We start from the raw sequence: 16,926 nt of genomic DNA on the forward strand, positions 1-16,926 counted from the left end.
TGGGTGTTGTTTTGTTTGTCTCCTTTGTCTCTTTACACTTCATTCTATATTTTTAAGAGGTTTAAGGGAGTAAGTAAATACATATGTTCAAATTATTAAAAGTTATTACAGTATACACTTTAAAGATGAAACAGTTATACTCTGCGAGGCGCCCAGTCGCCCAGATATGATGTCAGTGGGTATTGTTTCTGCAAACCATGGATGCATCCAAGGTCGACATTTGTACCAAACGTGGCATATCATGTTCACATTATATGCTCATTAGCCACCCCTCATAACAGGACATGGAGAGGGTGGTGGTGGCATTATTACAAACTAACAAGGCTGCTAAACAGTCGACGCAGTTCAAGTCACACCAATGGATATTTTTATGGACACCTTTTTTGCCAGCTGGTTGTGGCGACAAAACTGGCAATTTTGACAGGAAATCGAACCATCAACCGCCATGATGTTTTCCAAACACGAACCAAGTGGGTTTTGCGCGGAAACCTACCCATAGCATATGGTCATGATGAGAGAAAAAGAAAATTAAACCAAAGCAAACCAAAGTTCTAACTCACCTGTAGTTTTGCAAAAACTTACTTATCTAAAGTGTATTCTGCTAATTGGGTTGACCCACCGTGACGTCACCCACTAATTTGTGAACTACCTTTTTGCAGCCTTAAGTTAAGCATCACAGCTGTCGTCATCTTGGTTTTTTGGGGCCAGAAGTGACCATATTTGAATGAGCAGGTGGAGCTGCAGGGGATACATATTGCTATTCCTGGTGTCATCTGACACTAAACCAGAAGATCCACTGTCAGGATACACAAGTCATCCCCTGGTGGCCATTAGGAAGAATGCAGTCTTAATGCAGTTCTGTATGTTTTATTCGGGGCTTTTCATTATGATAACATGTCTCTTTGCTTACTGCGACTCTTTTTCTCATCTTACTATCTCCATGTGATGATGTGAGAGAAATTAGAGGGAGAGACACTTAATTTCTTGTTCTAAGTTCATCCTGAAGCCTCCTCTCTACTTGGTTCTTACTCGTCTACTCAACCTGGATTAAGGGATCCGAAATTCACCCACAATGGTGTCGTGGGAACAATATCGGGGGCATAATGAAAATAATACTTTTAGCTAAAAGCTAACATCGTGCTGTTTCAGTCACAAACATGCTTTTAATTCTGCTCTTGAAATCCAGATAAGCAAAATGCATTAATGTGATGTATTGTACTTTGTGAAATAATTGCTACTGGAGGCACATTTCAGCTATTTATCTCTGAACCAAGTCTACATTAGGATGGAAAAAAGAGGAACTGGACCATTTTTTAGTTTATTGCTTTATTTGGACTTTCTCATTAACTGTGATTAGTTACAGCTGATGGACAAACAGCTATTTGCCTTTGTACCAGCAGTTCTCAACAATTCTTTAGTTTCTACTCTGCAGTGCTGTTTAGCAAATCTCTTCAGGCTACAATCTGACATGACGATGCTGGGATCAGCGATTAGTGACAAATAAGCCATGAAATTTGGTTTAAGATGAAGGGAGTGACGGTTAAGTGAAGAATATTTTTTGTAGCTGGGCCCCATCAGCCGTTCACAACACATTCATCTACTGTCTAACAACATTTGTGTAACCCTGAGAAAGCAGAGCTGCAGGAATCCCCACCGACTGCTTTCCTGTGGGACACTTTTAAAGGCTCAGTGTACAACAAGGTACCAGAAGAAAAGCAAAATCCAACAAGAAAAGACCAAAATGAACTTAGCAACTTGAAGCGAGTAAATCTGACATTAGTTATAATTTTAGTAACAAGTGAGATTGTGTCTAGTCTGTTTGTTGGTCCACCATGTTAGTCCAGACTAAAACTTGATGATGATTCTTTAACATTAGCCTTGTGCCATGTTAACATTTATCATTGTCCAATACTTTGGTTTAAGAGCAATTACTAAAGACATCTGGATCAGCTTCAGCTTCTCGCTTAGTGCCACATTAAGCACACAAACCATGGTGAGATAGTGAACATGCTAAAACAGACAGTATATGCTAAACATCAGCGTGTTAGCATGATCTAACATGCTGATGTTAGCATTTAGCTTGAAGCAAAACTTCTCTTGTTTTATGAATAAATAGTGAGCAAAAGTGGCTAAATGTTTTGTAAAATTAATTCAAGTCATTAAACCAAAAAGCGACGGTTTTACCTGAGCAGGCATTTTCATATGCAGTGTCTCCAAAATTGTGTTGCTGACCATCTGTCCTCTGAAACAAAAAACTGGAATCTAATGAAGTGGAGAAGAAAAGAAACTGTTTTAAGACATAAGGTTTCTGAGCAGGCCAGACATTAGGAATGGAAAAGTCTGGCTGTCTGTTTTATTTGAAATCTGGCCCTTCCAGATAAGTAGCTGAATGGGCCTGTTCTAGAGGAATAAACTCCTGGAGTCACATTTAATTTTGCTCTGATCTCAAACTGTTTGAGATTATCTTTTAGTTTTGGGGGTAAAATTTGACTCATCTTCACTCCTGTTCATCAACCTGACTGCAGTAGAAATCCACAGAGGTGACCTCCACTGTCAGGTGTTTATATATTGTAATGTTGACTGCAGACTTAAGCTAGAGGGGAAATGTTCTTTACTTTGTGAAAGTAACATTACAGAGAAGAGAGGGGAAAAGGAGAGGGAACTGGGGTCTAGGTGAGTAAGCTCACCTAGCAGACACATTCTCAGGTAGGCCATGTTACTGTGCTGGCTAGTTTTCAGCTACTGTACGGCTTAAGTAATGTTACTGATGATCATGCAGTCAAACTCACAAGGTGAAAATGTGCTTTGCTGATGGAGATCACACCATTAGACAAGTGTCATTGCTGATGAAAATCTATCTGCCGTGAGTCAGGCAGAAATATTCACAACTCTGACTCGCTACTGGAAGTTAAAGTGGCAGGAGACCAACTGAAACACAAGTTACCTTATGGACTTGTGGATAACTCAGATTTGAACACTGCTGGGAAGATTTAAGATAACTGTCAGAGCACAACTGAACAAAATATAAAACAAAGGTCTTAATCTTTTTTGGCCATTTGGATGCAGAAATAGTGTCACATATCTTATCCCTGATAGTTTAGGCCTCTGACACCAAAACATACAGGAGTACAGCTGTTGACACGAGAGCTCGAGCCACCAGTTTGGCAAATAAAATTAAAACTTTCTGGATTTATTATTTAGTGTAGTACTCTTGTACAAAACCTGTGTTTGCTTTAAAACTGTAAATTAAATATGAGGTGAGGAAATGTGCTCTTGGCTTCAGTGCCGGAGATAACAGGCCTGGTCAGTGAATTGATCGGCTTTGATTTTTCAGGTGGAAAGATGAAAGAAGTTCTGCTCCAGCAGCACTGCCCATTTCTTACTCTCCACTTGTCAAAAGAACCTGGCAGATTTCCATTTGACATTTACAGATCTTTGACTTAAGCAACGAGGGAGAGAACGACTCAGTGGTCTTAAAACAAAAACAACAAAAAAACTCACTACATTCTCCCTGAGGGGTGGGGGAGACGGATCAATTTACGCTCTAACATCAACCTCGATAGATCCACACCCACATCTGCTGCTGCTACACGGTCTGCATTCATTTCAGCTGGTGATGAATAGTTCTTAAATTTGTCTTTGTCTCTCATTTAATTTCTCTCCTGCAGTAAGTGTGTCAGCCTCCAGCCTCTCACTGTTTTTCTTTCAGGACTCACAGGGAGAAAGAGGGAGTGAAACAGAAAGAGAAAGAGGAACAAATTTGGCCTGTTGTTCTCTCACGCTGGCAGTGCCTCTAAACTCGGATACAATACTATTAAATGCAGTTTGGGTCTCTGGTGGGGTGGCTGAGCCCACACGCTGCTGCAACAACTGCCACATCGACAAGCAAAACAACCCCCCCACCCCCCACCAGACCTCCCACAGTTACCATGACAATGCATTTCGTCTTTGGAAGTGGGTTTATCTATGACGGGGGGAGTTGAGGACGTGGCATTCAAGGTATAACCGGTGACCATCCCTGCCTTCCTGTTGGGTTTGGATGGAGAGTAGATGAGTGTAATTCTCTCATCAGAATGACTAATAGTTACTCTCGCCTGTTCTCTTTCCCTCCCACTCCTGTCTTTGCATTTTTAGCTAAGTACAAACGTAGTCCTTGAATAGTAGGGAGGGAGTTACAGTAGGGGTTTGTGACTCAGTGACCTACAGCAAAAGAGATGTGACAGAAGAAATAGAGCAAGGGGTAAAAAGACTTGCGCTGAGGATAAAACTCATAGATCAGATTGGATCTGTAGTTTTTATTTTTTTTATTTTAATTTCTTAACCTTTGTCTCTCACAGGACTGCAGGGAAGATGAATATAAATAAATGAATCTAGTATATTTCCAGTTAAGGAAAATGCGACCAGTGCTTCTTTTCATCCTTTTCAACCTGGCTGATTCATACGGTAAGAGAGGGCTTTCAGGATCACACCAATAGGCTCCAAAATGGTTTTCAATTTACTATTTTGTGTTCCCACTTTCCCTCAGCCTATTTAATCGACCTCTACCTGTGCCTTTATTGCACTCAGGTTCACCGAGGCCCCTCCATGGACAGGAAATTAAGCAACTATACCCATAATGGCTTTGTTGTTGTACTTTTTCCTGCTGGAACTTTTTCTCCAAAACAACAGCTTTAAAAAATTCTACGGGACTGAAACCACGTTGTGGCAGTTTCTGCTGTTCAGCCATTTGTAGCAGCATAGATATCTTGACCACTCACATGGAGAGGTGTTCAGTACATGTAGTGTAAAAGAGTCTTTAAACTAACTACACTGAATTCATCAGTGGTGCTAAATGAATCAGAAGTTTTTAATGGTAGCGCTGTAATCTTAAGTATCTCTAATCTTGGAAGCAATCATCAAATCTACAAAAAAAAACTAAACAATAACAAAATTATTTTTTCCTCCATGGACAGTTATCCACAGCTAGTAAAAACTAAACATCTTGGCCCATCAGTGAATCACTTCCTTGGTCAGTGTTTTTGGCAAATCAATGTGGAGCTTTGATGCAAATTCCAACCTAATTTGCACGCATCTAAGGGTTTACACTTGCACCAAACCTTTGCATCACGTTCACATTAACTGCTTGTTAGCTAATTTTTATATCACAAGATAGAGGAGATAGTTGTATACAAGTATACAAGCCACAAGACGGCCGAGCGACTAAAGTTCGACTCTGTGGCAAGGTGGACCGTCTCTAACTGTTCTTGTGGTGACAAAACCAGGAGATGAACAGACATTTCCAGATTTTCAGGACATTTGTGGTGACAAAAACAGGTATGGCTATTTCAACTGTTTTTTGTTTGTTTTTTTTTTGCTGAAATTTAAGCAGACCATAAGCACAGCAATGTGACAAGAAAGAAATAGAAAACTGAACCTTGATAAACATAAAGTAGCAACATAAATTAATGTTAACCGTACAATGCGGAAGAATCTGCCACCTGTCAAAGCAAGGTCACTCCAAACATAAAAATACAATAAGGGGAAAGAGTAATTGTTAACTACTGCTAACTGTAGCTGCTGTTAGCCAGTTAGCTCAATCAGCTGTGGGCCAGACTGGAGGGGTATTACAAGACAGGACAGGCTGGGGGTAATTGGTTGATCATTTTAAAAATTGTTTTGAACCAAAATTATTCCTTATTGCTCCATTAAGTTTGAACTTTTGTGTGGTTCTGAATAACCAAACTTTTATTCTAGCGATCGGGTTGTTATTTTTCCTTGCAGAACATGGGAGTTGTTGGTCTCATGCTGACTGAATTTGTTAGGTTTTGTAATACTGTGTGACTAGTATTTTAAACCATTGCCCTTTAATACATGTTTAAACATACTGCAATCCCCTGTAACACACAACAGGGCTCAGACTCAGAGCCCTGACAGACTCGCTGGCATTTTGCTCTGAACTTTGTGTTTGATTCCATCTCTTAAAACATTTCTGTAGCCTCTACATTAACAGCATTTATTTTCTCTGTGACTCGGCTACTCGAGCGAGAACTTGTTAAAGGTCACACAACTACCTGCAGCCACAAACTGTAGTCTTCAGAGCTCTGTTGATGAAAATAGCATTTGTTGAGTTTGTATTGAAGCAAGGTAGGTGGCTCTGTGTTTGTAACTCAAAGTGTGTGTGTCTGTGTACGTGTGTGAGACTGAATGAATGGACATTTGTGTGTTTAAGTGTGTGTGAATGTAGAAAATAAAGCCAGAAAGAGAGAGAAAGACAGATGGAGTGAATGACATCAGCTTTTGGCTTCCGGTGAGTCGGCGGTCTCTCGCTTTCTCTCTCTCTCTCTCTCTCTCTCCATTCAACCAGCATCGCTCAGAAGGAGTCAATTACATCTGGGGGCGTCGCCATGGCAACGCATGGCAGCAATAGGAGGAGGCATGAGTCATCACTATTCTTAAGAGCTGTTTGGAGAGGATTGTGAGAGGGAGAGGGAGGAGGAGACGAGAGGAGAGAACGAGGAGACAGAGAAAAACAGGTTTGGGGAAGATATCAAGAGAAGAGGGAGAGGAAAAAGAGGGGAGAAAACAGGGTAAAAGAGGGTGAGGGGTGAGATTAAGGGGGAGAAGAGAAGACAAGGGAAGAGGAGGATACAAAGGACAAGAGTAAACAAGGGGGAAGCTAGAAAAGGAGAATACAGGAAAAAGGGAGAAAATGAAGAAGACAAAAAAGGTAAGATATGAAGGCGATAAGGAAGAAATAGGATAGGTGATAAGGAGAGGAGATCAAATAAGGACAGGAAACTGAGAAAATTGCTAAGTGAAATTAGGAAAGGAGATAAAAGAGAGGAGATGAAACCATGGCAGGGGAGAGGGAGAAGAGATGGAACAAGGCGGGGGAACAAGGGCAGGAGATAAGCTGAGGATATGAAGCAAAGAGAGGCCATGAAACAGGGAATGGGAGAAAAGGAGAGGAAAAAAGATACGGAGCAGAGATAAAATAGGTAAGAAAAGGAGATGTGACAGGAAGAGCACATAAGGAGAGGAGAGGAAACAAGGAGAGTAAATAGGACAAGAAAAAGAAATTCAACACTGGGACAGTGCAAGGAGAGGAGACAAGGATAAGACAGGAAAAGGAGCTGTTTAGAGGAGATGAAATGAATTGAGAAGTGATAAGGACAATATAGGAGAGGAGAGGAGCAGTGGGAACAAGGAAGAAGCTAGAAAAGGACAAAAGGAAAGGAGACAAGTACAAGATAAAAGTAGTTGATAGCAACAAAGAGAAGAAGGGAGAGCAAGACAACAAGCAGAGGACAGGAGGACATTAGGAGGGGGAGGAGATCAAAGAAGACAATGTGAGGCAGCAGGGAAAAAAAGAAGAGGATGAAGAGAAAGCTGGGGTTTGAGAGAAAGCACAGAGGCTGGTGGAGACAAGAGAAAGGTTAAGAGGAAGAAAACAGGTTGAGGTAGGAAAGGAAAGGAAAGAAAGACATAAGGATGGGAGAGGACCAAATTGGGGATTAATGAATAAAGAAGTGACAGGAGAGAAGAGAAACTCATTAAACACAAAGAAGGAAGAAAGGAAAAAATAGGAGAGGACAAGAAAAATGAGACATAGTGTCTCAGTGTGTGTTGGCAGAGCGGTGACAAGGAGCTTTGTTTATGGAGCAATAACAGGCTTATGTGTCTGCACTGTGGACCATTAACAATGACACACACACACACACACACACACACACACACACACACACACACACACACACACACACACACACACACGTGAATTGTTACACATACTGAACAATGTTTTCACTGTTTAATTGATTTTCTTTTATTATCCTGCTCCTCCCCTTCTTTGTTTACATTACAGCCCAACAGACATATTTTACACATTTTAAAAACCTAGACTTTGTTCTGCAGCAGCCAAACTCATCCCGGAAAACACACTTTCCTCTTTGGCTGACATTAAATAGCACATTAAATAATCACATAAATACAGCACTAACATTACCTACATCAACCCACCTTTAGGTACAAAAATAATTAATCCTAATCAGATCTAAAACTAAAACTCTTCTCATTGTGACTGACAAATACACACATATATTTATCTTTGTTCTACAGCAGGTGTTTCCAGGTTCTGGGGTCAGTCCATTTTCAGTTTAACCAGTTTAAAATTAGCTGGGAGCCATTTCATTTCTCCCGTTTATACTCAGGGTGTTGCAGACTGAATCGCCTGAGTGTAATAACCACAGTGCTCTATTGTAATAAAACTGCATGTCAGTGTTTTATGATCCGTTTTATGACATATGAGTTTTAACTCTACAAGTTTTGGTCAAAGTAATTAAAGTATTTCTTTGGAGTCTGAAGTAGTAAATTCACGACCAGATGCATTGATTTTCAAATAACTGAAAGTGAATAGACCCCTTTTTCAGTCACATGTTGATTAAAAACCATTTCCATCTGCAGATCACTCATTTAATCATAAGAAACAGTTATTTGATTCATGTAACATTACTATACACATTTAATTTGGTGTGACATCAGGAAGTTGTCATGTAAAAGTATATTTATACTCTTTACTAAGTCAAGTGGTTCTTCCCTTTAATTCTAGAATAAAACTATACCACAGACTTTCTCAAAATCAAATTTCATTTGTTAAATGAAAAAGCAGTAAAAATACAGCAGGTTATCCACAGTGTCTACAATATTCCTCTCTTAAATCATTTAAAGGCACATTGACAGATACATTTTGTTTCACTTTAACAGCAGATTTTCATTGAAAAGGCTGATACTGTTTGATCGAGCTGGCTTGGGTTTGACATTATAAAAATATTCATAAAATTTCAAAATGGAGACTCAAGACTCAATTATTATGGATCTATGGAGTGAACTAAAATCCTGTAAAAAAAGTACCAAAACATCAATGTAGCAGATGCAAACGTGAGCCAAATGTATAACTTTAAAACTCAGATAATCCTGCAGATTCAGAATAATTCATTTGTAATCTCTTTTATGGGCTGCAGCCGCTCATTTGATAAAAGTGTATTTATATTCAAAGGCCTCAATTGGCCTCAGAATTATGTTCTTTATCCCACAATGTGTTGTTTTTTTCACTTAAGTTTTTATACTTAGAATATAACAAATATTAGAGCTGAAGATTAATTACTGTTGGACAGAATCCGGCTAGATGTTTACACTGTCTCAAGTCTTGATGCTAAGATAGCAGCCTGCCAGCTGTAGCTTCATATTCAATGAACAGATATGAGAAAATTCATCATCTCAACTCAACTGTTAGAAGGAAAGAGTCAAACTATTCCTTTAAGCTCTAACTTTGAACCAATGTTAACCTGAAAGACATCACATACTGTGGATACAGTGGTCAACCTTAAGGGTGCTTTCACACCTGAACATCTGAACCAAGGTCCAAACCAACTTTCATGTTTTTGTTGCATTGTATACATTTTTGGTTTCAAACTGCAATTATTCCTTAAACATATATACTGACATCCTGTTATCATCACCTACTTAGGCAACGTCTCTCGACACTTGACACTGACTGGTTTGTTGATGGGCATGTGTCTAACATTAGCATGCTTACAATCCGATTGGTAGCTTACCTTCAGCTTCCATTGTGGAGAAAAATAAAACAGATTCATCTCGTTGCCAGTGACAGTTTTTTTTTCCCGATGCTGACGGTAGCCTGTCATAACTTCCTATAATTGGTCCGAAAGTCAGATAACTAAAAAAAAATGCTGGGACACTGGAATGGTTCTGAACCATATTTCAGTTTGATACGGACTGAGACCACCTCAGACCAAGCATGGCTGGGTCCACACCATGGTCCAGGGGAGATTTTGTACCTGTAGTACGGACCAAACGAGGTGTGAAAGCACCCCAACACTCAAGTTCACTTGTATTTCAAACAACAACGCATTTGGTTTCAGGCTGTGATTAACTAGCCACAGTGCTGTGGCACAACAGTGTTGAAAAATAAGCAAATCGATGGTGGTTGACATGATGACTCACAGTCTTATAATCCATTTCAGTTGTACATGTTTATGGTCAGGATTGAAACAGCTGGTGTGTGATTTATTTTGAAAAACAGCATTTGGGCAAGAAAAAAAAGAAACAAACAAACAAACAAACAAAAAAAAATCAAACCAGCAGGCACTGCTGTTGTTTTAGTGTAGGCAGCATCTAATTAAACTAAAGGCACAACTGGTCTGAATGTTGGCTTGATGCACTGTTACTCAGTGCGTTTATGAATGTGTTGACAAAGTGAAGAGGAGGATGGAGATCAAGAGAGATTTTCACGTCCAGTGTTTTTTCTCTTCACAGAGCAGAGGAGTTGTGGAGGTGTAGTCAGGGTGAAGCAGAAGAGTCCAGTTTGAGGAGTCTTATTTACAGTCTCTCCAGAGTCTCTTCCAGTGTTTTTTTAATGTGAGCAGAATAACAGATGAGAAGATGAAACGGAGTACGGGACAAGCAGAAGTCATCCGATGGTGCCCTTAGACACCCAGAAGTCCTTCTGTCTTCAGACAGAGAGTCTACTCACTGAAGCTGAAGTTCAGGCCGGAGCTCTCTGTGATTGGGGAGGAGGGGCCGGCGCTGGATACAGCACTGGAGGGGATACTGCCGTCTTTAAAGAAAACAGAGAAAACATCTTGAGAGTCCAAGAACAGATCATCTCTCTGGTACAAATCCCATCCCTGATAGACGTATTCATGTCGTAACTTGCACTATGAGAACTCACTCCACTCCAAATTATTTGTTACTGTCTGTGCGTCATGTGGAGGACAGAAAGTGAACAAAGTGATCTGGTACAAAAACAGGAAAGCGACAGCGTCATAGCCTCGCAACTCCATCTTCTGTTGCCATGGAGAACTTCATGAAAACAGTTTTTTTGGGGGGGTTGCATAAATCAAGTCACATGTACTTCGATGTATTATGGGGATGAGAAAAAGGGATATTTTCTTCAGTATCTGTGAATCAACTTGACTTCATTGAAAGAGCATATCACCCAGAGTGTCTCTGCACACTTTACAAGTGTACAAACAGCAAAATACAATATAACAGGTGAGAAAATGTGCACACATTTGAAAGCACTCACACACACACAAATACACAGGTGATTGTGTTTATAAGACTACGTACTTGCCTTAAGCAAGGCCCATGTATCCATAACAGGATTGTCAATGAAGAGTACAGTCAGTTGTCCCATTCACATTATTGCCCTTTCAATGCAGGAATCATATGCCGATAATCCACCTCGCTGTCTGTGTGAAAGTTACAGCTCGGGAGAGGGGGGACGACTCTGAATCACCTCCGGAGGTAGTTTCAGAGCCGCAGCAAAGGCAAAGATCCTTCACTTGGCAAATAAAGAGCAATGTCCCACATTTCAACCTACAAAACTATGTTACAGGACCAAACAACAGTAACGTGGTACCTGGTAGTGTCTTTGGCAACTTATGCACGGAAAACATCAATACATGGAAAAGCCTCATCCTGTCTGTCCTACAGACTCTATGTCACATGTCATTTCGATTGCCGGCAGGTGAAGTTAAGAGAGATTATACCGAAGATGAAATAGATGTTTTCAGTCTGGATATGTATGTATTGTGGTTCCAGAGTAGTGGAGTTTTTGTTGAATCTGGGAGCATGTAGGTACGCAAACAACATGAATGCATAATATATATGGAGGGGGGGTCCATTAAAGGCTTTACAGGTTAGAGTGAGGGGTTAAAAAAAAATCAGCTCTTACGTGAACTGGTAACCAGTGTAGATATATAAGTGGCAAATGGCCTACCATCAATGCCCACACCACATACAGCCTTAAACCACAGGTTAATGGTACAAAAACAAGGATGTGAAAGTGAATTTTACAGTAGACCTCCAATAAGAAGAAGAGAAGGGATAAAATGATGCAGGACTACAGTCTGCAGAGTGGGACAGGAGGTAAATGTCCATAAAGAGGAAAGTCACACCACTTTGTGTGCAATTTGGAAGTGTATCTTCTCTTCATGGGAGCAGTTTCATCCAATTTCAGCTGCTATCCAAGTGGACCAAAGGGACTCCAGTGACTCACCTCGGCCTCTGGGTTTGGTTGCCAGGTACAACAACACAGGTCCCCCAGAAAACAGACACTGCAATTTGTTTTGTCTCACTATGAAATCTAAAGATTGATGGTGCAATATAAATAATTCTAATTTAAAATATTGATAAATAAATTAACAAAATTTATCAGCAGAAGGTGAAGTTAGATGATGATGTGATGTAAGACAAGCATTCTCCTTCCTGTGGTTTACTGCCTCTTTGCTAGTGGTAAAAGCAACAATCCCCCAATGCTCCGTGCTCCCAGACCGAGCAGACTCCAGTCAGATAATAGAACTGCTGGCTGCACTGCTAAATGTGCTAACTAGCTCATGGCAGCCATAGTTATAATCAGTTAAGAGTTACAATAGTGTTATCCTGTGCAGTATTTGTTTAGAGAATGACTTCGACAGGGAGCCAGTTCTTACATATTGCTCCTGTAGCGAGAGAAATTTCCAATCAGGAAAAATGTGTAGACACTTTGAGTCTAGCCTCTGACTAGAACATATTGTAAGAGTAAGACTACTTGCAGTACATTCATAAGGAAATACATTATTTCATATGTTAAGATCCTTTTTAGATCCAGTCCATAAAAACATCTCAAGGACTGAGTGACATAATTGTACCCTTGCACACAGCTCTCCTGTAACTACAGCCAATAGGAGAGCAAATCAGTGTCTGACCACCAGCAGACCGACTGTCGTATTCATCCTGACGTCACCTCCAGCATCTGTGTCTGAACACTGTGTGATAAATGAGGATAAATGAGTTATTGGCTGTTACAGCAGCCCGGATATGAAGCAGGTACTACCAGAACAGAAAAAGACAGATCAACAGAGAGAATAAAAAGCCACCCAAAGTGTGCACAGTGTTAACGAAATACACAAGAGACGGATGAAATAGGGAAACCATGAGAGATAGACACATAGGAGAGCAGATAGTTTATCAATCAACAACAGTGGCAGGAGGATAAATTAATAACCTCACAGGGGATAAAAATGTTGATAAGCAGCTTGAAGAAAAAGGGGAAAAAACAAAAACGAGGAGCTGTTGAAGGGGCAGTGATTTTCTCGAGGAGCCCTATTTTTGAAGTTTTTAAAGTGATGCTGCTCCCACAGGGTTGCCTGCCAGACATTTACATTCTGCTGTTATTTAGTTCGGCTGACAGTTTCAGGGCTGTTAAAGAGTTTTCTTTTTTTAGGAGTTACTAAAATTACATTTCATTGAGTAGACATATGGGCTGTTCATTAACAGCCCTCACTTCCTTATCAATTCATGTGCACATTTAAGTCTTTTCATATTGATCTCATATCCAGCAGAACGTAAGGTCAGTGTTCAGAAAAAAAGTGAAACAATTAACGGATCATCAATAAGTTGATGGACAGAAAATTAATCTCCAAACCTTTTCGTAACAGTTAATTATTTAGGGGAAAGGATCACAGTTCTTTGTTGACCTTTTAAATATCAGATGACAAAACAATCTCAACTCAGTTAATCAGTTGAACGCACAACAAGGATCTTTTAATTGGTTGTGAAAGTTTTAATCTTCTCTTTGATGAGGTTATGTAAACCTATCTGTATTCAATTGTGTGTGAGGACATCAAATTTAAACTATTATTTTATGGTGGAGAGCTGAGGATGAATCGAGGGAGCTTGCAACCTGAGGAGAGAAGCTGCTCTGTAGTCTGGTGGTAGAGTAAAGGGCCGTCCACAGCAAGTGCTATAACTGTAAGTATAAGAATAATGATGTGAGCATCCATACTGATGATAGTGAACAGAATGTAATGTGTGTCGGCAGCTAAGGAAAATGGTTATTACTGACTTCATTACCCGTTATTTCTTTACGCAAACACTGCACTGAGAAACAAGGAAAGAAAACCCCCAGAAGGATGATTTTATGAAATTCTTCAGAGGTGAGAAGAGTGAGGAGAATACAGCACTCTGTTAGACGACTTGTCATCTTTTGAAGACAAATTTTATTCAAACTGGTGAGCGTTATAAAGGGACATCACAAGACACTTCAGGGACCCCATCAGCACCAAAGACAGTTTTACGTGTAATTTGCAGCCTAATGTGTGTTACGTAAACGTTTAATAAGTTGTATTAATTACCAAGGCTGAGTTATTAGAGTAGACCATCTAAAAAGTGTCTCCTAAATGCCATTGATTAGCTCACATAAAAGAGGTCAGCTACAGTTAAAAACCAATATTTTAAGCACTCTCGCAAAATTAATTTGTAGATGAATCTGCCCAAAATGAAGATTGATTGTGCTGTAATTTTGTGTGTATTCTGACTGATTAGTTTTTCTGACATTTTTAAAAATACTCTGGGATAAAGTCTGCCATCCATTTGAGTGAGAAAGATTATTAAAGCTATCCATTTGTTGTTATTGTTAGAGTTATAATTTCCGGCGTGGACATCCCTAAAGACACAGGTTCCCTTTGTTTAACATTTGTCATATTTAGTCCAAAGGGGGTAAAATCAACAAAAAATGAAAAAGCTTTAAGTAATCTAACAAAAATGCTAAATATTTTTTCAGCTTTTCAGATGATCTAGAAAAATAAATAAACTAAAAAACCTGGGAAAAAACAAAACAAGCTGCCATAAAAATGCTCCATCACTCCTTGGGCACGCATGAATCACTTTGTTTCACACATTAAGGCCCTTTGGCTCATTGTGCCTTTTCATTAACCCAATGAAGTGTATCGTTGTTGTTGCTGTAAACTGATCATAATTTTTTTACACTGTGGGGTGGTTGTTATTTGGTTGGTTGTGGTGTGTTATTTTCTGATTTCTCTTGCAGATGCCAGCACCAACAGCCCTGCAGAGCACACTGTGAACAAAGCTGATTTTATCTTTGTCAATTAAAAATGGATGCATCCATTAAGACAAATATGAACAGATTAATAAATAATGAAAATAACCATTAGCAGCCTTAGTCAGGGCTGAGGGTCAAGGACAGCTGATGTTGGGCTGACTTGGTTGTTATGACACAGATAGCATCTGTAACCGCTGGGTCAGTTAAGATAAATGAGGCCTATCGGGTCACATCTGCTCCCATCTACAGAATGTGAAGGTTGTTCTGAAGGTGTGGAAGACCTTTTAATCTTCCAGGCTTTGCTGACTATGCACGGTCTTTTCCAGCATCACTCTGCTTCTCATTGGTACAGTTACTCATTTTCACACATGGGACCCGTCAGTGAAGCAATGGTCTGGCCACAGTGAAGCTCTGGGAGGATTAAAAGCTTTGTTCAAGGAAGAATTCGAAATTGATAGTCACTAAGCACCGACCACAGTACAGGCATGAAAAATGAAGTCAGGACTGGGCTTTAAACTCAGTGATCAATCTCTTATTTTACTTGATTGTACTAAAGGCATCTTGCTAAAACACCCCAAAAACCTTCTGTATCAACTGTGTCACACCACAAGCTATCTACCATCAAAGATAAAAGCTGTCATTCTGCCATAAAATCTTGTAAACACTCACGCCACAGAGGCTGGCTTGGCGGACGAAGAGATGTTTCCGACCCAGAGGAGGACAGAGGCTGCTGAGGGCTGTAGAGAGACGTCTGGCTCTGAGAGTCGAACAAGCTGGAGAGTGCTGGAACAAAGACGGGACAAACAACATTAAGACAATTTGTTTCCAAATGTCAAACACTGAAGCTCATGTTATTAAATATACATCAACATGACTGTGTTTAATATTCTAAGAGTTTTGGTAAGCTGGCTCTTCTCCAGCAGACTTTGAAGCACTGATACGTGGCGTTTACATACAAAATTAGATTAAGAGTACAGGCTGTGACCCTTTTTGCATATAATTCCTTCAATTTAAGGAAATGAACAGGTTAATATACACTCAAACAGTCATCTCTGATTTCTTTAATTTTTAAGTGGCTAACCTTTGTGGGTTTACAAGACACCAAAAGTTCATTTGCAGCAGGCATATCACAGGTACACAGGTTATTCTGCAGCTCGGTCTTAAACAAATTATTGAACTTTCGGCCCTAAGCTTGGCAAACAAATTAAACAACAAACAAAGCTTTTCATCCAGACAAAATTAACCAGGCGTCTGGTCTTCACCTGCTCAATTTGGAAAGTGCCATGAGATGGCTTTTGTTGACGGAAATAGAATCCACATAGATGACCTTCTTGAAGACAGGAATCAATACAGTACAAAATCAAAATGACCTGTTCTGAAGAATAACTGACAAATCATCTAAATAGATGTGATACTCCTGATGATAATACAGAATAAAACTTGGTGATGGCAGACATTTTCTGATGGCTTTAATGGCAGCCCGCTGTTTTTCTGACTTGGCATACGTATTAACATATGGCGTTGATTCATCAGCCGGCCTACCTTTCATTGTTTTGGCGTGGGCCTCACTGCTGCTCTCACACACGTTGTTGAGGAACTCGTCCACCTGCTTCAGTGAGAGCGAGTTGTGCAGCGTCTCCAGCGGGTAGATAGAGGGCACCATGGAGCAGCCTTCAAACCCTGCAGCACAAACAGGAGAGACAGAAACACAGCCGGTCGTACCACTTCTCCATCAGATGAAGAGGAGGAGGAGGAGGAGGAGGAGAAGGGGGAGGAGTGGTGACGCTACAGCTACCTGTGCATGTTGACTACCCTCCAGGTGTCTGACAAGCAGGTCCTAACATCTGGCAGCCGTATTGTTTTGTTAACTAGCCACACAGACTTTAATGCTACTTTAACATCTTAAATTAGTGGTTTGTTACTGTCTACAGTGGCTGGTAAAGTTTGCCTACTGTCTGGCCTCCCACAGTAGCAGCATTACACAAACTTACCAGCAAAAATTAATGTGAACAAACAAAAAATTCAGCAAATATGGCTGCTGT

General features: G+C 40.2%; 1 protein-coding gene across 8 annotated transcripts in view; it reads right to left on the reverse strand.

Annotated features, from left to right (window-relative positions):
• Positions 1-7,776: 7,776 nt before the first annotated feature.
• ppip5k1b (diphosphoinositol pentakisphosphate kinase 1b) overlaps positions 7,777-16,926 on the reverse strand; it is a 55,474-nt gene continuing 46,324 nt past the window's right edge. For all 8 annotated transcript variants that reach the window (XM_037106518.1, XM_037106519.1, XM_037106512.1 and 5 more), the window contains 3 exons: positions 16,427-16,564; positions 15,554-15,667; positions 7,777-10,615 (listed from right to left, as the gene is read on the reverse strand). In XM_037106518.1, coding sequence (XP_036962413.1) covers positions 10,524-10,615; positions 15,554-15,667; positions 16,427-16,564 — 344 coding nt within the window. In that variant the 3' untranslated portion in view covers positions 7,777-10,523. The remainder of the gene's footprint in view (positions 10,616-15,553; positions 15,668-16,426; positions 16,565-16,926) is intronic.

This window comes from Acanthopagrus latus, chromosome 8 (assembly GCF_904848185.1).
Source record: "Acanthopagrus latus isolate v.2019 chromosome 8, fAcaLat1.1, whole genome shotgun sequence".
NCBI lineage: Eukaryota > Metazoa > Chordata > Actinopteri > Spariformes > Sparidae > Acanthopagrus > Acanthopagrus latus.